General features: G+C 43.8%; 2 protein-coding genes across 2 annotated transcripts in view; one reads left to right on the plus strand and one right to left on the minus strand.

Moving 5' to 3' along the window:
* On the plus strand, positions 1-18,671 carry FGF2 (fibroblast growth factor 2). Its single transcript, XM_056490011.1, has 3 exons — positions 1-443; positions 14,750-14,853; positions 18,329-18,671. The coding sequence occupies exons 1-3, from the start codon at positions 272-274 to the stop codon at positions 18,512-18,514; spliced, it is 462 nt and encodes a 153-aa protein (XP_056345986.1). The 5' UTR covers positions 1-271; the 3' UTR covers positions 18,515-18,671.
* Positions 18,657-20,504, minus strand: part of NUDT6 (nudix hydrolase 6) — a 12,236-nt gene continuing 10,388 nt past the window's right edge. Inside the window, exon 5 of the mRNA XM_056490010.1 lies at positions 18,657-19,385. Within this exon, the coding sequence (XP_056345985.1) occupies positions 18,997-19,385 (389 nt within the window). The 3' untranslated portion in view covers positions 18,657-18,996. The remainder of the gene's footprint in view (positions 19,386-20,504) is intronic.

A 20,504-nucleotide genomic window follows, 5' to 3' on the forward strand; every position in this document is an offset into this window, starting at 1 on the left:
GGCAGCCCGGTGCCGGCGGGGAGCCCGTCCCGGCGCGCTGGGCTCTGCCGCTTGTCTTGCTTGCCGCTCTCCCGATCCTGCAGCACCGCTGCGCAGCTCCCGCGGACCGGCCGGGACGGGACGAGCCGGGAGCTCGGCGGGGCTCGGGGCTTGCGAGGCGAGGCGAGGCGAGGCGAGGCTGGACGGCCGGGGCAGGGGCCGAGGCCGCCCGGCGCTGGCGGCGGGGGGCGGCGGGGGCCCGGAGCGGCGCGGTGCCGCCGGGGCCCGACGCATGGCGGCGGCGGGGGGCATCGCCACGCTGCCCGACGACGGCGGCAGCGGCGCCTTTCCCCCGGGCCACTTCAAGGACCCCAAGCGCCTGTACTGCAAGAACGGCGGCTTCTTTCTGCGCATCAACCCCGACGGGAAAGTGGACGGCGTCCGCGAGAAGAGCGACCCGCACAGTGAGTGTGTCCCGGGACCACCCCGGGCGGCAGCGGGTACTGGGGCGGGCGAGCGGCTCCTCGCCCGGGCAGCGGGGCTGCGAGAGGAGCCGCGCCTCGGCCGTCCCGCCCTGCCGAAGCTTCGGCAGCGAGCCGTGGCTTGGAAAGCGCCCGTCAATGTGCCGAATGTTCCTATGCGAGTAACCGCGAGTACGCAGATGGAGTTAATTCATGCCGAGTTAATTCGTGCCCACGTCCCCTAGCTGGTGGTCCTGCACCGGCACCCGCGGTATGTCCCGGGGCAAAGCCTCACTGGTGGCTTCGCGCTCAACCTGCTGGGTACAGAGCTCGTCAGGTGCACAGAGGTTTAGTTATGGGCTTGAAGGGGTCTCGGGTTAGTTTGCGTGGCCTTTACAGAGGTCTAGTGGCACTTGACGGCTCTACACGACGGTGGTGAACGCGTTGGATGCGTCAAGGTAGAGAGGTGATTGTTCTTTTTCCCGATGCGGGTAGGTGCTCGTGAGTAGGAGCACTTTTGGCACACAGGTACTTTAGGAGCAGAGGGGTAAATCTGGCCAAGGAAGTACAGTTTATAACAAAAAGCTGTCAGAACACCTTTTTGGCTTAAAATGTTACATGTTGCATTGTTTTCTTGGTTTTTTTTTTTTGTTTTTTTTTTTTTGTTTTTTTTTTTTTTATAACTTAATGAATGGTGGTTTAGGTACAGATTGAATCTATGGATTCCAGCAACTGCAGAAGGTTGCTCCTCCCAATACCTGATCTTTTGAAGGGACAGAAAGGCTCCTGGGCTGGGAACACAGCCCATGGACTGAGTGATCACAGGCTTGCAGGGAGCGTGTGTCAGGTTGCTGTTACCAACACAGGCTGCTTTTTGTCCCACAAACAAAATGCCTTTTGCAGCGCTCAAAATATTTTGGAAGTATTCAGCATGGAGGTTGTGTGGATGCAGTGGTGAGTTTTTGATGCTCCTGTGGGGCATTTCCTTCAGTGCAGGTACAGGGAGTTGCTGTGTAGCTGTCAGATGGTCCCAGTGCGATTCCTGGTTGGAGGGAATTTGTTACTGTGCGGTGTGTGCAGGGCTTGCCTGCAGGCACTTGGCATGAGGAGCAGGTGAAATGCCTTGCTGGGATTCTTCATCTGCTTTGCACCTGTGCTCTGACTGATGGATGCAGGGACTAGGAGGAAAAGGAAGTGAGAGACCGACCAAAGATTCTTAATATTACTTTCCGCTTTTGCAATTGTTTTGCAATTGTTTTACCCAACAATTTCAAAGAAGTCCTTGTTGCAGAAATCCTTAAAGGAAATAAATCTCATTAGTTAACAGACATGTCACCCCACTCTAGAAGTAGCTATGGAAATGTGCTGGAAATCTGCTGCGAAGAGAGGTGATGTTGAGTGGGGGATGTACAAGGCTGAAGCTGAGTCCAAGACACTGCCATGGCTGTTGGGTTCTCGCCTCGTTCCCTATCTTTGCTTTTGGAAAGTGCAGGTAGTGGTGCGTATTGTGTGCTCACCTGCCCTGAGTGGAGGTGGTATTTATCACTGCTGCCTTTTTCATCACAGAGCTCCCCCATAATAGCTTCTTCCTCCTACCTTTTTTATTATTCTCTCAGGAAAACTAATACTGGTTTTTAATTCTTGAGTCCATCAAATGTTTGTTTTTTTCTTCCTGTTGAACCTTATCAATACTAAAATTTTCAACTGACATCTCATGCTTTCCTAGCAGTGAATTCTCTCCTTTTCTCATTATCAGACAGCTCTTGGCTTGTTGCTTTTTCTTCCTTTTTTTTTTTTTTTTTTTTTTTTTTTTTCCCTGGAAGAGCCCTAGTTCTGAGAAGCAGAGAATAATCAGTGCTTGAAGCATCAGCGAGGCTCATTGCTGGGGCATTGCGTGGTTCACATCCTTAGCATCCTTGCTGTAAATACGTCATTCCACACGACTCTGCTCAACTCTGACCTGGTGAGTGCTGCCCTGTGAGATCTCGTGGTATTCCTGGCATGGCACAGGGCAATAAATCTTGGACAACGTGAGAGGACTTTAAAAAAGAAATTAGCAATGAAAATATACACCTCGAGTAATTCAGGGTGATTTTCTTAGTTAAGCAAAAGGTTTTGTAAGATGGTTTTGAGAAAAGAAATACAATATCTGCACAATTTGGTTTAGAAATAATTAAAGGCCAGCTTGTGGTTGCTGCTATTCTTAGGAATTAATTACACAAAATAACATTTCAATAGCACATCATCCTTCTTACTTTTAAAGGAAGTTCTTGTTTTAGAAGGCAAGTTACTGTCTCCTTACATTTCAGACCAAACTTTTAATACTATAAACCAATTTCTGTGATCCATGACCTTTTTATCTCCCCTCCGCCTGCCTCTATTTGAAATACACATCTGCTTAATGTCATTGCACAGCTTTACACTCACCTTCATTTATTCATAATTGTGTCGTCAATGAAATTAAGAATGAACGTTGATGTCCTGCGTGCTGGAGGATTGGGATCATATGATTCACACGGCTGAAACCCAGGACAGGACGTCTTCCATGGCCACTATTGCCACATCTGACGCGTGTGCTGCCATGACTGCAGTGAAGTGCCCCTTTGGACACACTCTGGGGACTCTGTCTGCAGTGTTTTCCCCTGAAGAGGTACTTTCAGACAAACAAGAAACAGGAGGCGCTTTCTGAGAGTCGTGTTGTCTAAAGCAAAACAAAAAACATGGCTGGTTTGTTGTTGTTGATCAACAAGTGTTGATTTATGCCCTGGAAAACTTACAAAGGACACAGTGTTTTTGGAAAGGCTTTTAGAAACTCTCCAGAGGTGTTTTCCTCAAAGAGGCTACAGTGTTGGTGAGGGGGAAAAGCCTGGAGAATGGAAAGGGAACACTTATCCATACATTTAGAACATGTCTAGTAGCACAGCTGGTTCCTTTCAGAGTTTCCCTAAATGAGGAATGGTTGGCATTTATGTACTTCCATAATTTCTTAAGCAGCTTTGTTTCATGATGAGCATAACTCAAGACAGTATCCAAGGCATCCCAAGCCATTCTTGTCCACTCCTTAATGAGGTGACAAGGCTCCAGCCTCTCACTTGGGAAGGATTCAGCTGTGTGAGCTCAGTCAACCTTGCAGATGTATAAAATGCCTTCTTCCTGCTCAGTACCTCTCTCCTCTTCCATAAATATGTGAAGAAAATCTGAAATTGGGTAATACTCGTCCAGGAAAATTTCTTAAGCAGGTTTCCTGTCATAAATAGTTGTTAATATTAAGATTTTGACTTGTCTCTCTCACATTTAAATGGTTATGCTCTAAATGTTTTGGGAAGACTCTGCTGAAGTACAGACTGACTTTTAGAGCACCTCAGTGAAGATCTTGGAAATCTGATCACTTCTCCTGCAATGGGAGAGAACTCATGGTGATCCTAAGTTGAGCAAACATCAGAAAGTGTTTTCATATGAAGGTCCAGGACATGATGTTTAGCTTTTATAGGTGCGTAAGTTGTTTGGAACTTGGAATATCTCCTTTCCCATTTTGGTGTCCCACAGACGTAGCTGGAGCTGTTGACAGAGCAAGATCTGTTCCAAATCTTAGCACTGAGTGAGAGGTGACTCGTTTAAAAAACCTCTGTCCCTAAATGTCCAAATGCATTGCTTCTACCCACGTCCTTCTGGAAACAGACTCTTTTTGCATTACTTTTGATCTGTTGCACAGACCTTAACTGCTTTGCCAAGTACTTTGTGGCATAGCACAGAAATTCCTTCTGGCTCCTGGATGTAGCTGCCTTTAGGGGATGAGGTAGCAGAGATCCCCTGTGTGAAAAAGTTGGGAATATGCTTCCTTTGCTTCTTTTGTCATAGAAATACCATCATGTTCGTGCATGTTCCTGCTCAGGGGAAGATGCCTTCTCATCTCTCGCTGTGTCTGCTAATCCTCTATCCCAGTTCCTAGTGAGTCTTGCCCACCCAGAGCTGTGTGATCCAGTAGCAGGTACACTCCAAAGGTAGACCAAGGCAACACGCGGTGTCTCCAGTGGGCAGTGAACTGTCCTGTCCCTCCCAGCTGTTTTCTGCCCAGTTTGGAAGTGGGGAAGGTTCCAAGGGCACCACCACCCACAGGTGCACTAGAGGGCAGGATTTAGCCCTTAAATTGTCTCTTAGGAAATCGGGAGCGCTTTTAGATACTTACATAGTCTGGTTTGGAGGAAAATGATAATCCAACTCCTGTTAACCACTGCACTCCCAGAGCTGGAAGAGACAAATACACATAACATGTTGTGAGATCAGGTGGCTGCTGTTGGTTTTCATTTGGTTCATAAATGCTTGAAATTTGTGCAGCTGATTCTAAGAAAAAGTTTATCTGTAGTGGGGTCATATTTAAAAGCATTCTACAGAAAGTAAATTATGTTAGTAACTCAACCTGAATTTTAAATCATAGTCTTTTCAGTGACACTTTGTAAGCTTTCCCCAGCTCCTCTGGATTACAGATAAGGCAGGCAGTTCTAACAAATAATTATTTGATCATTATTGTTTTTAGCACTCTTGGGAGTGTTGCCTTGGGATCACTGGCCATCTGTTCAGGGTACTTGAGAGGTGATGGATTGTGCTGGGCTGGTTCACAATCCTGGAATTAATGGTGCTTTTGACTGTTGGTGACAATGTGTTCAGTGCAATTATCTAATAAAACCAAACCAGACTCAACGCAGCCCAGAGAACGCTCAAGTTACTGTTGCTGAAGAACACACATAAGGGTCTGATATCTGTAAATTGAGTATCTATACCAGGTGATATCTGAAATGTGTATGGGAGGATTTTTTTAGCACCTGTTCTAGTCTATGCATTTCAAAATAAAGCAGCTCTCTCACCCTTCATTGTTTTCAGTAGTGTTTGGTGACAGTATGCGGGTTGACTGTTTTGCCTGTCTGCCTCTTCTGCTGCTTCCAGACTTGTCAATAAAAATATTAAAAGGGCGCCTCTCTGGAGTGCTGGTGGCATTTTAGGGTTATTATCTTACGTAGTTTTTTGTTTATTCAGGGTAGGGCCAGATTTTGACTGGAGCTCGATAGGATCGGCCGAGAATACAAATGAGATGATGTCTGCACAGTTGGGTGGAGGTCGTCCTGCAGGAGCTGTCATGGTGCAGGGCTGCTGGAGTGACCCTGGGTGAGCCTATCACTCATCTTTGACTTTCAGAGCTTGAAACTACATTGACCACGTGATTCAAAGGAGAAGGACACTGAGGGTGCTGGGAAAGGGAGACTCCATGGCCATGAGCAGCGGCAGTGTGGTGAAATTCTGTTCTTGTCCTGCAGAGCCTGGTGGTTTGTCTGTTACCTTCTAACAGGATTTCGGCAGATCTCATAAAACTGCAATCATTAGGATTCCTGGAATGTGCAAGTCACAAACTCCTGGTAGCCATGGCTGTGGAATCCTGCATGGCGGTGTTTTGTAAGAGCAAGGAGAGATGTCAGCTGTGATACAGCTTGAAAATATTTGTAGTCTGTTTCTTGGTTCTTTCCTTTCTGCTCTGAGGCTGGCCCATGATGCCTGATGCAAACTTACCCCATATCCCCAGATACTCTGTGCCATTCTGTGGGGGTGTAGCTTTGGGGTTATTTTTGGTGGTCCTTAACATACTCAAGTGTGCAGTTACTGCAGCATCTCGATCTGCCCTTGGGGGAAGGTCTGTAGCAGTTCTGAGGACTGACATAAATTTTTTTGTATCTTTTCTTGGCATTTCTGGGTACTGGGGAAAAAATCTTGAAGTCTTAATTTTTCACCACCTATCCATCACTGAGATGCCAAGAAAAGTGGCAGGGCTGGTGCGAGGGAGGTGGTAGGAGTGCGAGGCTGGGAGTGTGGAATGGAGGCACACAGAGTGTCCCTCTCCAGTGGCAGCCGATTTTCATTGCCTGTCCTGTGATGCCATGTCCTGAACCATCTCATCTGTTAAAATGCTGGACAGGATACAACGTCTTCCCAGATGGATGTCTTGAGAGTGCGAAGAAAGTCTATGCAGTTGTCACCTATGTTAAATTTCAGGTTAGAATAGTAATTTTGGGACTGTGTTACAAAGAATGTTCATAATCTCACAACTCTGCAAAAACCAATCGAGAGACCGACATTCCTGGATGTAGGGAACCACGGCCCCCCACTGGCACCTGCGGAAACCGAGGTGGATACAAAACCAGGAGCACGCGTTAATGTGGAGAAGCAACCACCAAGGGCCATGTAGGGGCTGTCACCTCCGTAAGTCACTTAGGGAATTCTGCTGCACAGACCTGTTGGGCTGAGCAGTTCCTGGGAAATAGTACGTGGATTCAGTTCCTTGGGTTTCTCCACCTGTAATGGAGTAGATGGGATGAACAGCTGTACGTGCTCCTGGCCATTTGTTGGAGTATGTAAATAGGAAGGATTAATTTTGTGGTTTTAGAGATGTTTACAGACTCACTATGGATGTTTTGCTGACAGTAATGCTGTTCATTCAGGAAAATGGAGGAAAAAAATGTACAATGCTCATGTTCTTAGAAATGCAGGAATTTCTCTAAGCTGAAGAGGTGCACAGAACTGCCTTGTTGCCAGGCGTTATTTATTTCAGTCCCAACCTTTCGCTTGCTTTTAGAGCTTGAAGCAGTATGCTCTTCCAGAGCACTTACCTGTGCTAGAGCAAGTACCAGTAGTGGTAAGGTGATCCAGTGATCAGGCTCTAATCCCATGGATCAGTATTGTCAGTGTGATATCCTGTTTGGAGTGGGGTGCCTGGCTGCTCCTTTGATGTGGTGTAAGGTGAGACAGTGGGGTGGCCAGTGCCTGTAGCTGGTGTGCTGCTGGAGCACCCTCTTGTAGTAGATGTCTGGAGCAGCGTGGACATTGAAATTCTCACATAAATCTAAATCAGGATATGGGCACTAGCAATGGTCAGGCTGAAGCAGCAGGGAGTCAAGTAGGTTCTTCCTAGCTGCAGATTCAAAGGTCTCTCTTTTGTTATCAGGAAAGTGCTAACCATTCCTTCTTAGTATGGTTCAAATGTATTCAGAATAAAAGTGAGGAGTGTTACCCAAATATGTACTGTGTGTTTTATTTTCAGTTAAGGAATTTGGTTTCTTACAAAGAAAACTCTTTACTCAAGCAGGGCTGCATCCAAAAGCAAATTAGAGCCTTTTTGGGAAGTGCTAGCACATTACTGTGCTAGATCAGCAGTGATTGACAGCTCTTGTCCTTCACTGCAGCTCATGCTGTTCCCCTGTGGATGCTTTATTGAAAGGTAAGCACAGGGTAGTTACACAGCTTGATGGAAGGGGATGAAATAGGAGGAAGAAGTAAGACTCCGAGCTTATTGTGGCATTTGCACTGTGCTTGCACTAAAGGAGCTGGGCTGCATCAGTGCAATACTGTGTTTGCACGTGTAAGGCTTTTAATTTTTTTAATTTATTTTTAGTTTTTGCAAAAATATTTATTAAAATCTCAATGATCATTTCAGCTTCTTTGGTACTGGAGATTGGTACTGGGAAGTACAAACCCAGTACAGTCACTGTCTCAACCTTTTGGCTAGGTTAAGAGCAATCAGCTCTATAAAGCAGCTCAATTCACAGAAGCTCCTGTGTATGGCATGGTTCCTGCTTCCCCCGCTATCCGTTGTGCCATCTCTCTGGACCCTGGGTGCCTGACAGAGTTCCTCTTTCACCACTGTGTTCCAGACTCTCTGAAATCCAGTTTACTGATTCTTCTTGGCATTTCTAAAATCCAGCTTTTCCTTTGCAGCTGTGGCACTGAGGCTTATTGAGCCTATGGGTCGGCAATGTCTCACCACTGCCCTGGCAGACTTTTCCTTTCATCACATGTGTTACTGCTCCGGCATCAGTCACAGCCCTGAAATTCTGTGTACTACTGAGCAGCTGTGTGAGTTGTACCTGGAGGAGGAACACGACAAAATACCTTCCAAAAATTACACATTTTACCTTCTCTGTTTTCTGAAATGCTGTTCCCGTGTTTGCCTTGGATTGTCCCTCGTTTTATGTGTTTGTTTTGCTGCAAGTAAAAAACAGGTCATAGTTACGAGGAGATAAGTGAATGCACAGTAAAAATAAAGCTGAATTTCTGCAAGTTCTGTACATGTCTTCTGACACGGCTGTGTTAGCTGAGCAGTTGCACCAGCTTTGTTCTGAAGTTGAACACCCAAAAGTGGTTATTCGGCGATTTACTTCGGTCAATACTAAACGAAGCAAAAGCAAATGAAAGCAACGCAGGGGATACCTTACCCTTGCTGAGAAAAGTCCTTTGGGAACAGTCCTAAAACAACTACATGTGAACAGGCATGCATTATTCCTTTAATAAGGAAACCCTGAAATATTTTTCTAAATCAAGAATATGGGGTGAAAATAATGGTAATTTGGAGACTAAGCTTTATTACATATTCCCAGTAATGAATTAAGTTCTTCTCTGGTAAAGTTAGGAATTTTTTCTGTTTGCTTTTGCCTTCTTGACTCCTGAAGATGCATCAGTGAATCAGTTCATCTGCAATGCCAAGGAGTCAGCAAACAGTGTGGCAGAAGGCATTTAGAAAGGTTTTTTTACATGATGGTGACTTGGAGTTTCTGGCGTATGAAATCCTTTCGTAATGCGAAGCAATCACTGTTTACTTTACTCGGCAGCACAAAATGCCCGAGTCTTGCTTTGTAAGCAGAATGCACAAACTTTGCATTTGCTTTTGCATGACATTTTTACTTTTAAAGGGCTCGATTATGTTTGATCATCCAGGTTATGCGAGCTGTGAGAAGTGGAGAAGTGTGGCTGTGCACGTTTTACACGTGGGCATATAGGCAAGGAGCACAGTGTCACACTGGTGCCAGAAGTGTTGGATGTCACACTATTCTGAAACTGGTGTTGTGCAGGATGACTTTATTGTCTTTTATATGAAATTTATAGGGAACACCAGAGAATGCTGTGTATTTGGTAATCAGTGTTTCATGGGGAGGATTCCCAATGCCACAGGTGCATGTTATGTACAGCTGGGTATTCGTAAGAATTGAGGTCAAGATATAAATCAGAAATGGGGAGAACCTGAATAGGGAAATTATTTCCATTGTATTCAGTATCTGTACTTCTTTAAAAGGTGAAAACTTTTAAAATCTGAGAGTGTCCCTGTTAATGTGGTTGATTAAAATAGCGAGTGGATGCTTGAACAGTTACTACACAAGTTACTGTTCTGCTTTAAGCCTTGGATTACTCTAAAGTGTAACCGGAACTTCCTGAAGTGTTTGTGTTTCAGGATTGTGTATTTTTGTTGTAGATGTTTACATTTCGGAGACCTTGGGTCTGTCTGCGAGTGGTTTTATGCCTCTGGCTGGCAAAAAGGAAAAAGATACACTTAGAATGTTGTCATGCAAAAGCAAAGAAATGTGCCTTTGTATGGGAGCGTGACTCACTGTTTCTCGCTGTGACACTCCATTGGCTTGATTGTTTTTGTTGCAATTCTGATGGTTTGGTTTATTAGCAGCTCACCTCTCCCGCTAAGCTGTTTCTTCTCTCCCTGCATCACAGTGTTCCAGGTTTTAGGCAGTGTGTGCACCAGTGACTCTGGCAGTGGCTCAGTTTTACCACGAGCGTATATGAAAGTGAGCAAGTTGTTCTCCTGTTCACAGTCTGAAGACTTGGAGATGCCTCGTATATCAGTGCTCATCAAATAGCAGATGATGTTAAATTGCTAATTGTGCCTTTGAGAAAGAGATCAGAAACTGTCGGAGACTGATGTGGGACAGAGGGACACAAAGAGAGAAAGCTACAGTAGGCATCACCAGGCTGGGGTTTGGATCTGATCCAGGAGGCAGGAAATGCCAAAAGAGGAGTGTTAATATATGTGTGCTTGTAAAATGCATGTATAGCTTTGAACCAGCCCCTGGGTTTGGGAGGGTTTTTCTCGTAGGTGTGGAGCAAGCACATCTGACTCCTTGTGTTTTGCTTGGACACCTGGCTGGGAATAGATTTTGCCCCCGAGCATGAAGGAATGGCCAACTTCAGCCACAGAGGATGGCGGAGTGGGAATTCGGCTGTAGGGTGTTGCATTTAGCAAAACGTTGTTGAGTCTTACTTTTCCCCTCTCTTTTTTTGTGAACTTCCTTGCATTTCTGGTGCTTATTCGCTCTGGAACTGACCCACCTCTGCAGTGAGACTACAGAATAGCTGCTTTGTGCTTTCCTGTGGGCACGGAGGTGCGGGAGGATGGGCAGTGGGAGCTGGCACAGCAGCTTCACCGCACTGTCTCTTGGGGGCCTTGTGGAAGGATTTTCCTTATGGGGCCTCTGCAAATATGTTGGAGATGGGCCCTGAGCCTTTGGCTGGGGCTGAGCTTTTCCACAGCAGACTGTAGTAACACTAGTCATTGATCCAGAGACGTGCAGCCTGGGATTTTTGGGGGGTACAGAAACTCTCCCTTCTTGTAAACCGAGTGAGAGGTGTTTTGCATTTTGTTCCAATAAAGCAGCAGTACGTTAGTGAAAAGGGGTTGAAATAGTATCCAGTTTGTCCTCTCCTCCCCGGCCCCAAGCTGCTCCCTTAGGTGTGGCAGGCAGGGTTCGCACTGTGAAGTGATGGAGGCTCTTGAGCAGGAGGCTGGACTAGAGGAGTCCTTCTGACACTGGATATGATACTTGTTGCCTTAGTCTGCAACGAAGTCTGTGTGTAGGGTTACAGTGAAAATACAGCTGAGGCTGTAATCAAACCTTTATTCGCTGTGTAAATGCATGCAAAGCCAGAAGCTCATAGTTGGTTTTTACTTCAGGGCTTCTCTGATATAGTGGTTAGAGTTCCCATTTCCTTGTGGAGGAGTAGGAAAATGAGGGTTTTATTAATCCCTTTGGCTAATACATCCTCAAATTCCACCTCCTTCAGATTGTGAGCTTGCTTCATGCTCCAGTACAGCACCCTCCTGTACTGCCCTTACCCTACCCTGCCTTCACTGCTCTTTGCTCTTTTTGTTTGCCTTTTATTTTATTCCTAATGTGTTTTTGTCCCTTTCTCTCCTCCTTGTGACCTTTATTTTCCCTTCTCCTTACTGATCCTGTGGCATTCTCCTGCCCCAGAACATCTTAGTCGATGCAGCTGCTGTGAGTGAAATACCAGCACGTGGCTTTGCTCACAGGGATTGCCCCGGGCGAAGGGCTTGCCAGCACATTCCCACTGGGAGTCAAAAGGTAGTACCAGCTCAGCAGTGAGCAACTTCCAGAATGTGCAGCTGTTTTTCTGAAGTATTAAGTTGGTAGATTTTGCCCAGGTCTTTGAAATGAATTGATCTTGAAGATTTTTGGCCAAACCCTTTATGATGCAGAGCAGTGAAACCATTTGGGACCGTTTAAGTTGTGCAGTTCCTGGGTCTGGGCCACTCTAAAGCTTTGGTTTATTAGAACTGTAAAAGGACCTGAAAGCTTGCATTGTACATGTGATTTTCCAGTTCTATGCTCAGGACAATAAAAGTACTTTTGGAAAATGTTCACGTTTTTTCTATTCTCTGCATTTGCTAACAGCTTTCCTGTCTAGCTACTTATCCTTAAAATTATTTTCTCCACTGGACTGTACAAAACTGCCTTGGAAATAATTTTTTTTTTTTGAGGTCTCTAAGAAAACAAGGAAGATCCATTTCTTAACAGAAATCTGAAACCTTGCCAACCACAATGCTATTAAATACCACTTTTCAACTTCCATATTCTTAGAAAAGTCTCTCCAAGTTGTGAAATAAATGCCCATTTGTAACTCTCTTAAATACAGTTTAGTTTAACCTGCAGCTTGTACATCTGCCCTGGCCACATACCCTGTGAAAGAACATCTCAGTGCTTGTTGCAGTATGCTCCAGCTTCCTTTCGTGCCACAGATTGTACTGGTTTCAGTGGAAATTCAGATTCCCTCTCTGTCCATTTTTATACTACTGGAAGGCACTGTAGGTTCACTCAAGCTACATCACTCAGTTTCTCCACTGGTGTGAAAGTGCGTATGTACATCCTGCAATTCATTCCTTCTTTCTCAGCAGAATGATTCTATTAAGCTTATTGTGATAGAAAAGGAGGTCTTTAATAGGAGCTGTAAATTTCCTGGGTCCTTTGAGTTGATTGTATTGTTTTATTTAATAATTTAGTGATGACTTCGCCCCAGTCCTGGGGATGCTTGCTCAGTGGGGGAGCTCTGTGTTCTCACAACACCAGTGGGCATCGAGCAGAGCCTTGTGCTTGGCGTTCCTCATGGACTGCAGAGTATGAATGGGAACATGGAAATAACTCACTGCTGTGCTAGAGGAGCCCTCAAAGAAGTGCCAGAATTTCTGGGGAAATGAGCCTTTTTAGCCCTTGGTTAATGACCTCTTTCACAATAATCTGCTACTTTCTTGGGGATACAAATTTCTTAATTATTTGACTTTCAGGGATGGGGTTTTGAGGTTCAGTTATGCTGAAAACAAGTATTAGGAGTAGATGTGAAATGACGAACAGAGTCCGCACTGTTGCTGTTGGCGACCAAAGGCTGCAAAAGGTGCTGGTTGTCCTGGCTAGTGATACATTTCTCTTACAGCCAATTTAGCTGTAGCGAGCTAAATGTAAAATTGTCACTTCTGGTGACAGTCACATGGTCAAAATGTGTTTGATCAGTAAGGCTGTGTTGTATGCTGGCTCTTCAGTTCAGTGTGGCAAATAACCACTGCATTAATAAAGATGAAAATAACACTGAAACCTAAAAACTCTCAGTACTGTTCTGGCTCTGTTTGTTCACGTGTTTTTGGAGCTGGAGAGGAAAATCCAGTGAAGCTGATTTTCCTTTTGGAGCTTTCAGTATTTCAGCTCTTTTCAAACTCTGCAGGAATACCTTGGGACTTTTTTTTTCTTTTCACAAGCTTCTCCAAACTATACAAATTTTTACAGGACTTACAAACCTTTACCAGAAGGATATTTTTACAGAATTTGAACTTCTGGCCTGGTGTGATGCTGTAGGATTTTGTGTGCGTTTTTGTCCAGAGAAAGTCACGAAGCAGACAGTACTTCAGTAATTAATATTAATTTTCAGCTGTTCCACAGCTGTTTCTTGTTAAGTGTGTGGTGAAAGCTGTGTGCTTGGCACATCTCAAAAGTCCATTTCCCACAGTCCCTGCCCAGAGCACTTTTCCACGTTCTTGCTTCCCCGGAGGCTAAGGAGTTACACCAAAGTGTTTGGAGCTGTTCACAAGTCTGATTTTGGCCTCATAACTTGGGAGTGCTGTATTTTGGATACTTGATTCTGAGATGAAATTATGCCTGACTTTTTACTTTTACCCTGAAAAAGGGTTTGCAGCAACTGTCCCAACAGCTTCATGTTCCCTGTATTCCTGGTGTTGGAGTTTCAGTTGGTCTCTTCAGTGCTGTCTTTTTCTCCCTTCAACAAAAAGCCAAATAAGCTCTCTCTGAATCTCAAGAGATGCTCGTTCTCCAAAATTTACAGTCACTTCAGGCATTTGTTCTGGTGGCTGAAAAGCTCAAGCTATTTAAAACTGCATCTCCAAATGGAGTGAAATACCTGCTGAACCAAAGCAGGTGGGTGAAGGAAGGTGTTGTCCAAGATGTTGTGTACAACAGGCAAAGGCAGGCAAAGGGGAAGCTTTCATGTGTTTATCCAAACTACTGAGTTTGATTTATGGCTACAGAAATCAGTTAAGGCTTTGTGTTAATAATTCACAGGTAGTAGCTAAAAGCTGTGTGATAGGACCTTACAGTTTTTATTTCTATACAATCTTTAATTTCTTTTAGTTCATGCGAAACATGTTCCTGCCTTGTGTAACACTATTTCTGCCTTCACCTACTGCTGCAGTTCTGTTTGTTTGTTCCACCCACTTGATGGATGAGGTAAACTAATGGGTATTTTTCTGTTGGGAACTGCAGAACCCTTAGGGAGTGATATGGACCTGAATACTCTCGGTTAGACTCGCTGACAGGCTGCCTGTACAGAGCTGCGTGCGTTCAGTGTCCGATGCTGTTCTGCAAACATTGAGATACCTCTGGAAAAGCTGCCATGAAAAATTTCCATTTCCTGGGAGCAGTTCTCTGTGCCCTAAACAGCCTTTCAAGGAATTTCATGGGTTTTAAGCTGCCTTTATGCAAAATGAAGACGTAATAATTCAGTCTCGCTGTTCCCAATTTGAGAGTAGCTACTTTCTTGGGATCAGAATGCCAAAGGTTGAAAATTTACTTTTTTCATTGCAAGCTGAAGCTTTCTGTGGTGGAGGGTTTGAAGCAGTGACTATCAAGTGCTGCAATCCCACGACGGCTGTGAAATCTTTTTTTTTTCTTTTTTTTTGTTTGCAGTCAAGCTGCAGCTTCAGGCGGAGGAACGAGGAGTGGTGTCCATCAAAGGTGTCAGTGCCAATCGCTTCCTGGCCATGAAGGAGGATGGCAGATTGCTGGCCTTGGTAAGCAGTGCTTTCCTGATATCTCTGTGTTGCTGTGTCCTGCCCTTGCTCTGTGTGGAGTAGCCTTTCTTCCTGCAGGACTTAGCTGCTGGGTGTGGGATTTATCAGGAGAAATGAGCTCTGCAACTTCTGTCAATTACTTGAATTAGGAGGACTTGGGTATTTCTGCCCTACCTAGGAGTTGCAAAATTTAACAGGAATGGCTTGTCTGACAGAGAAAAAAAATATCACAGTGATCAGAAAATTATAAAAACAAATGAAGAATAAAGTGTCTGCCTTTTTACCCTCAGGAGTAATTTTTTCCTCTTTCATTTACTTTCACATAAAGTGATTTTAAAAGACCTTTTTGAAGTGGAAAGTAAAGCAAATTTCTTTAAAAAATTACTTTAGTGATACTAATCTATATAAATTATTTTCTCATTTTCCACTTCATAGAGAATTGAGTTTTTTTTGGGCACTTCTACTTCCTAACTAGAAAACTGGCAAAAAAAATATTTTTGAAAATGTGATGATAAAATTTTAAAAGGTATATAAATGTGGGTAAATTAAGCTGCTTTCTAGTGAGACTAGTTTTAGTTTAAATTCTTGTGTGTTTTATTGGTATCAGCTGAATTTTTAACTGTGCTTTAAAGCCAGTGTGTGCAGCAGATTCTGAGAATTAATGTCTCTCAGAGGCAGATGATAAATTTTGCTTTAAGAGCTGCAGTTAGATTCATTTTGCTTATCAGACTTGGACACTGTAAATCCCTCATCCACATTTATATCCTTCAGTGCCTGGTGAAGCACCACTGCAGGGCATACACCCCGCCAGAATTTTGGTTTGCAAACTTTGTGCACTCACACAGCCCCATTCAGCCTCCATGCAAGTTCCCTCCGTGGCTGGGACTAACAATGTGCATTCCTAGCCCTAGTTCAACTGCAGCTAATGAAAGGCCCGTGCCAGAGGCTGCAGAAATTATTTCTGATTCCCCTTCTCTGCCTCTGTGAAATGAGACTGAAAGCAGTTTTACAGGAGCTGGGGTCCCCAGGGTGCTCCTCAGTTCTGGCTCCAGGGAGTTTTGTGTGGGCTCGGGAATACAGTTAAAAGAACCTTCTTCAAGTTGCTTGGATATTGTGTGACAGCTCAGTTGAAGAAAATGTGAGGAGTTGTCCACTGTGCTATTCTTGAGTTAGGGATAATTGGGAATTTCCTGTGGTGCTGGTGTGGTGGCATTCGGCTTCCCATTCTAATCGCACTCCGTCAAAACAGGGTGTTTAGCACCATTTGTAAATTGGTAAACATAAACACAGGAGTGTGTTTATATTTGGGATTTCTGACCTGCTGCTGCGTGGGGAGTTTGGTTGTAGAATGTGCTTCCCTTCAAGCATTTTAGTTGCTTAGCTTCTGTAAGACAAAATGCTTGGGAAGTATAGTCCAGGCACTTGGAATTAACCTTGCAGAATATGTAAAGTTGGGTCACTTTGTGCTTGTCACTTGAGCCTGTAAAACTCTTTTTCTTTGGTGTTGTTTCTGGAAATGGGTATTACTTGAATCGTGTTTGCTGCACACAACATTGTTATTCATAGGTGGAAACTCTCTACTCAAAACAGGACTTTTTTTTCTCCAGCCTAACAAACGCTGCTGCAATTTCATGGCTGTTTTCTGTAGCACTGGCAATGTTTTTCCATGAGGATTTCTGTGCTGACTTCCAAAAGTCTGTGGCTGGCTGTGCCTTTACCCTTTTCTGCCTCCAAACACATTCAAGAAACTGTTTCTAATTGCCAGCGTCTCTTGTTCAGTTAGAGCAGGGCTGTGTTTCACGAGAACTTGCAGAGAATGTACAGTGGAAATGTATGTGGTGAACTGCACATGGTGAAACACTGCTGAAATTTCTTTTAAAACATTATGGAACTTTAATTTCTAAACACATAACTTAGTCCTCTAATCCATCAGTGACTCAAGTACTACTCTGTCCTTTTTAATATCTGGAGTTTTTTAATGACTTTTCAGTGTCCGGGATCAATTTGCATAGTGTCCTTGTTTTACAAATAAATTAACATTTTCGTAAATATGTTTGCAAATTCTTATTCAGGCCTGTTTTTCATCCTGTTGGATGTTTTTGTAATTACTTGTTGAGACATGCTGCAGGATTTGTTCTGAGCTGGCCTTTGCAGGATGATTTATTGCACGGCTCGTGGACCACTGCTCACCCTGGTGATTTGCGTGGGGGTGCAGTGGGTTGCGTTCTTGTCTGGAAATCTGGACGATGCAGCTTTTAATTGAGCATTTTCATGCTCTTTACTAACAGACTCAGTTGTGGGGGAGAGGTGATCTCTACCACTGGAGGAAGTGGCTGAATGCAGATAGTCAAACCCTCCCCTTCAGATTTTTAACTGAAAATATTTGAGCAGAAATACATCTGTTCCATCAGATTTTCAGTGGAAAAATGGAAACATTTCTCATCTGATATGGCTTATTTTGACTTTTCAATTTAAAATGAAATACTTTCACTTTATGGAATGAAATGTGATTACTTAATTTAATGAAGAAATTTCCTGAACTTCCCATGAAAGGAATTTGGACTAACTTGTATTTTATGATAAATAATTTGTTATTTAAGGATATGACCCGTGCATTGTCAGGCTTATGTGGTCTCACTTTGATCAGCCAGATTTTGCCAGACTTCAAGGACTTGACTCAAAGGGAAATCCTTGTCTTTTGATGTTATGGATTCAAATTGTGCTCAAAGAATGTTTGTAAGAATAACCTCCATTTAGTTTGAGCAGAGTTCAGGTGTTTAATGAGGCGCTGTGAAAGCGTCTACTGCCAGATCTGCACTCTGGATGCAGCCTGGACTGAAAGGAAGAATCACAGATATCCAGGGTTTTTCCAGGTGCTGAGATTGACAGTGCAGTCACTGGCATCCACTCTTGCTGGACAGCAGTCCAGCTCCTGAAATGTCGCCTCTGACAGATGTTAAGGAACACACAGTTCACGAAGCCTGAGCAGTCATTTGTCGCCTAAATGATGCAGTTTATGTCAAAATGTTTACATTGACAATGTGCTGTACGAAAGCACTGGTGTCATGTATGCTTCGGGGAGAAATAAGGGCTTTTCTTTTTTCACCCTTTTTTATGTGCCTCTGCCTGAATTTCCAGTGTGGGCAATTGTACTGAATCGTCTATACTCTGCTTAAAGTTTTTGTTTGTACAAAACATTTTCTTTACACATTTTCTGATCAGAACAAAGAACTACACAATAAAAGCAAATTTAAAGATCTGTGTTAGAGACAATAAATGAACCAGAGATAAAAACCTCTTATTGTAGGTGCTTTTAACAATATTTTCACAATAAGTATATTTCTTCAGTTGTGAAACAGTTAATCTCTATTTCTTAAAACCAAAGGTACTGCTCACATTCTTGGTAAGTTAGTCCCCTGAATGTGAAGAATTGATTTGTGGTGCTACCAGTAATGCTTTCTCTTTTCCTTTTCAGAAATACGCAACAGAAGAATGTTTCTTTTTCGAGCGTTTGGAATCCAATAACTACAACACTTACCGGTCCCGGAAATACTCGGATTGGTACGTGGCACTGAAAAGAACTGGACAGTACAAACCTGGACCAAAAACTGGACCTGGACAGAAAGCTATCCTTTTCCTTCCTATGTCTGCTAAAAGCTGACTTCCGTGGCAGATTCTGAGCATCAGTGCCACACAGCACTAAAGATGTCGCCTTTCCTACTCCTCTCCAAAGTGGCCAAATATAAGCAATTATTTGCTGATATTATAACTATTTTTGCAGATACCAGATTAAACCATGAATGTTTCATACTATCTTTTTATTGCTCTTTAAATCTATTGTGCCAGTGTATGTGGAGGTAAAATGTCTTGCAGAATATATTTTCAGGATCAGTAACATTTCTGTTTTCTTCTAGGTACCTATGTATTTTATTTACCTTATGCTTGCGTTATGGAGTAGAGGAGAAAAAACCTGATGCACATTCATAACAATAATTACTTTTAAAAATAATTTATATCTTAGCTTATTAGATAATAATTATGTTCTAATAATTACCTAAAAAGAAATCCACGGATAACTGTAATACGCAACACTGCAATAATATTCTAAATTATTACTATAAGGAAATGTGAAATGTATTGCTATCACGTCATGTTTCTGTAGGACTCGGGCAGCTCCCTGTGGTAGAGTTTGTAGAACAGGCCTGTGTAGACAGCTGGGAACTCCCTCATGGTTATGTCAATCCTATCAAACCCTTCCCGGTACCCGAACAGTAAGAGCTTGGCCACGTTGCTGGTGATGGGCGTGGCGTTTTTTGTCCTGGCCAGCTCCTCCAGGTCCATCCACTCGCACCGGAGGCACTCGTGCTGGCAGAAGCTGATGTGGAAGGAGGAGGGCTCCATGCGGCAGATGATGTACATGTCCGACTTCCCAAAGGCTCCGGGGTGCTCATGTTGCTGCCTGATGCTTAGGATGGACTTGAACTCTGACTTGATGCCAGTCTCTTCAAAAACCTCTCGAACTGCTGTGTCTCCTAATGGAAAGAGCAATCCTTACAATACATCTGAGAGTAACTTAGATCTCCTTAAACCTTTTGGAAAGGTGAAAAACCTGTTACTCGGCATGTTCTCTGTTCTGCTTCGTAAGGTTTTCAGAATGTAAGTCTGTTTTTCCAACACAAGCATAAGTTAATTTTTTGGTTCCCAAACAAAAATAATTGCTGTGTGCCTTTCCTATGTATATCATACAGAATTACTTTGGTAATGCTGTACAGGGTGTGGATTGTAATGGACACTGATGGCTGCTGGCTCCAGTGACTTTTTAATCCAAGACAGCACTGCACTGCCTTTGCAGTCCTTTGAATCCCCATCCGTGTCCTTGCCCTTGCCCAGTCTCAGGTTCAGACCCTTTCGCAGCTGCACCTGTACTGATGTCAGATCACTTGACCGGATCTCTACACTTCACCCCAAGGGGTAACAAAATGTGTAAAACTCTTTTCAGAAAGTCAAAGTTGATGCCAGGTCCTTTTCAAGATGTACCTTAAGAGTCTGGTGACATTTCAAATATGCCACAGCACCAGTGCAGCACACAGCCTGTTCTTGCAGGAAATGTGCTAGATCTGTGCTGCACGTGTGCATTCTGTGTGCCCCAGCCAGAGTGAGGTCAGTGCTAACATTGCTCACCACAAATGCAGCAGGAACTTTAAGGGTCTACAGGGTTTGCATGCTGCAATTACAGCCAGAGAACCACCCATCCATCCAGAACTCCTCCAGAGAGAAGATTTTTCTCTTCAATAACAAACTGAAGAGCCTCAAAGAAAATTTGTAATATTCCACTGATTTTTCCAAAGTCTGCAGTTTCATCGTAGTAAAGTCAAATCCTTCTTGCCTGGGGTAACTACTGGTAGGTTAAATACTGGCTTTTCCCAAAATAATGTAGCCTCCTGGTCGTGTGGTCAATGTACAGAGCTGCTGTGCAATGTTGCCTGTTCCTGTTAGTTCATTTTCAGTAAGGAATATGTGCTGGCTTGCTTCCAAAAGCAAATGCATTTTAAAGGGCTTGTAGAGATTCACCATCCTATGGAAGCTTGCATCTTGCTAAGTCAGAGGGGAACAAAACAGACATTTCAGGGATAGTTTTGGATATTGGAAAT

The sequence above is a fragment of the Oenanthe melanoleuca genome, chromosome 4, assembly GCF_029582105.1.
Source record: "Oenanthe melanoleuca isolate GR-GAL-2019-014 chromosome 4, OMel1.0, whole genome shotgun sequence".
Classification (NCBI taxonomy): domain Eukaryota; kingdom Metazoa; phylum Chordata; class Aves; order Passeriformes; family Muscicapidae; genus Oenanthe; species Oenanthe melanoleuca.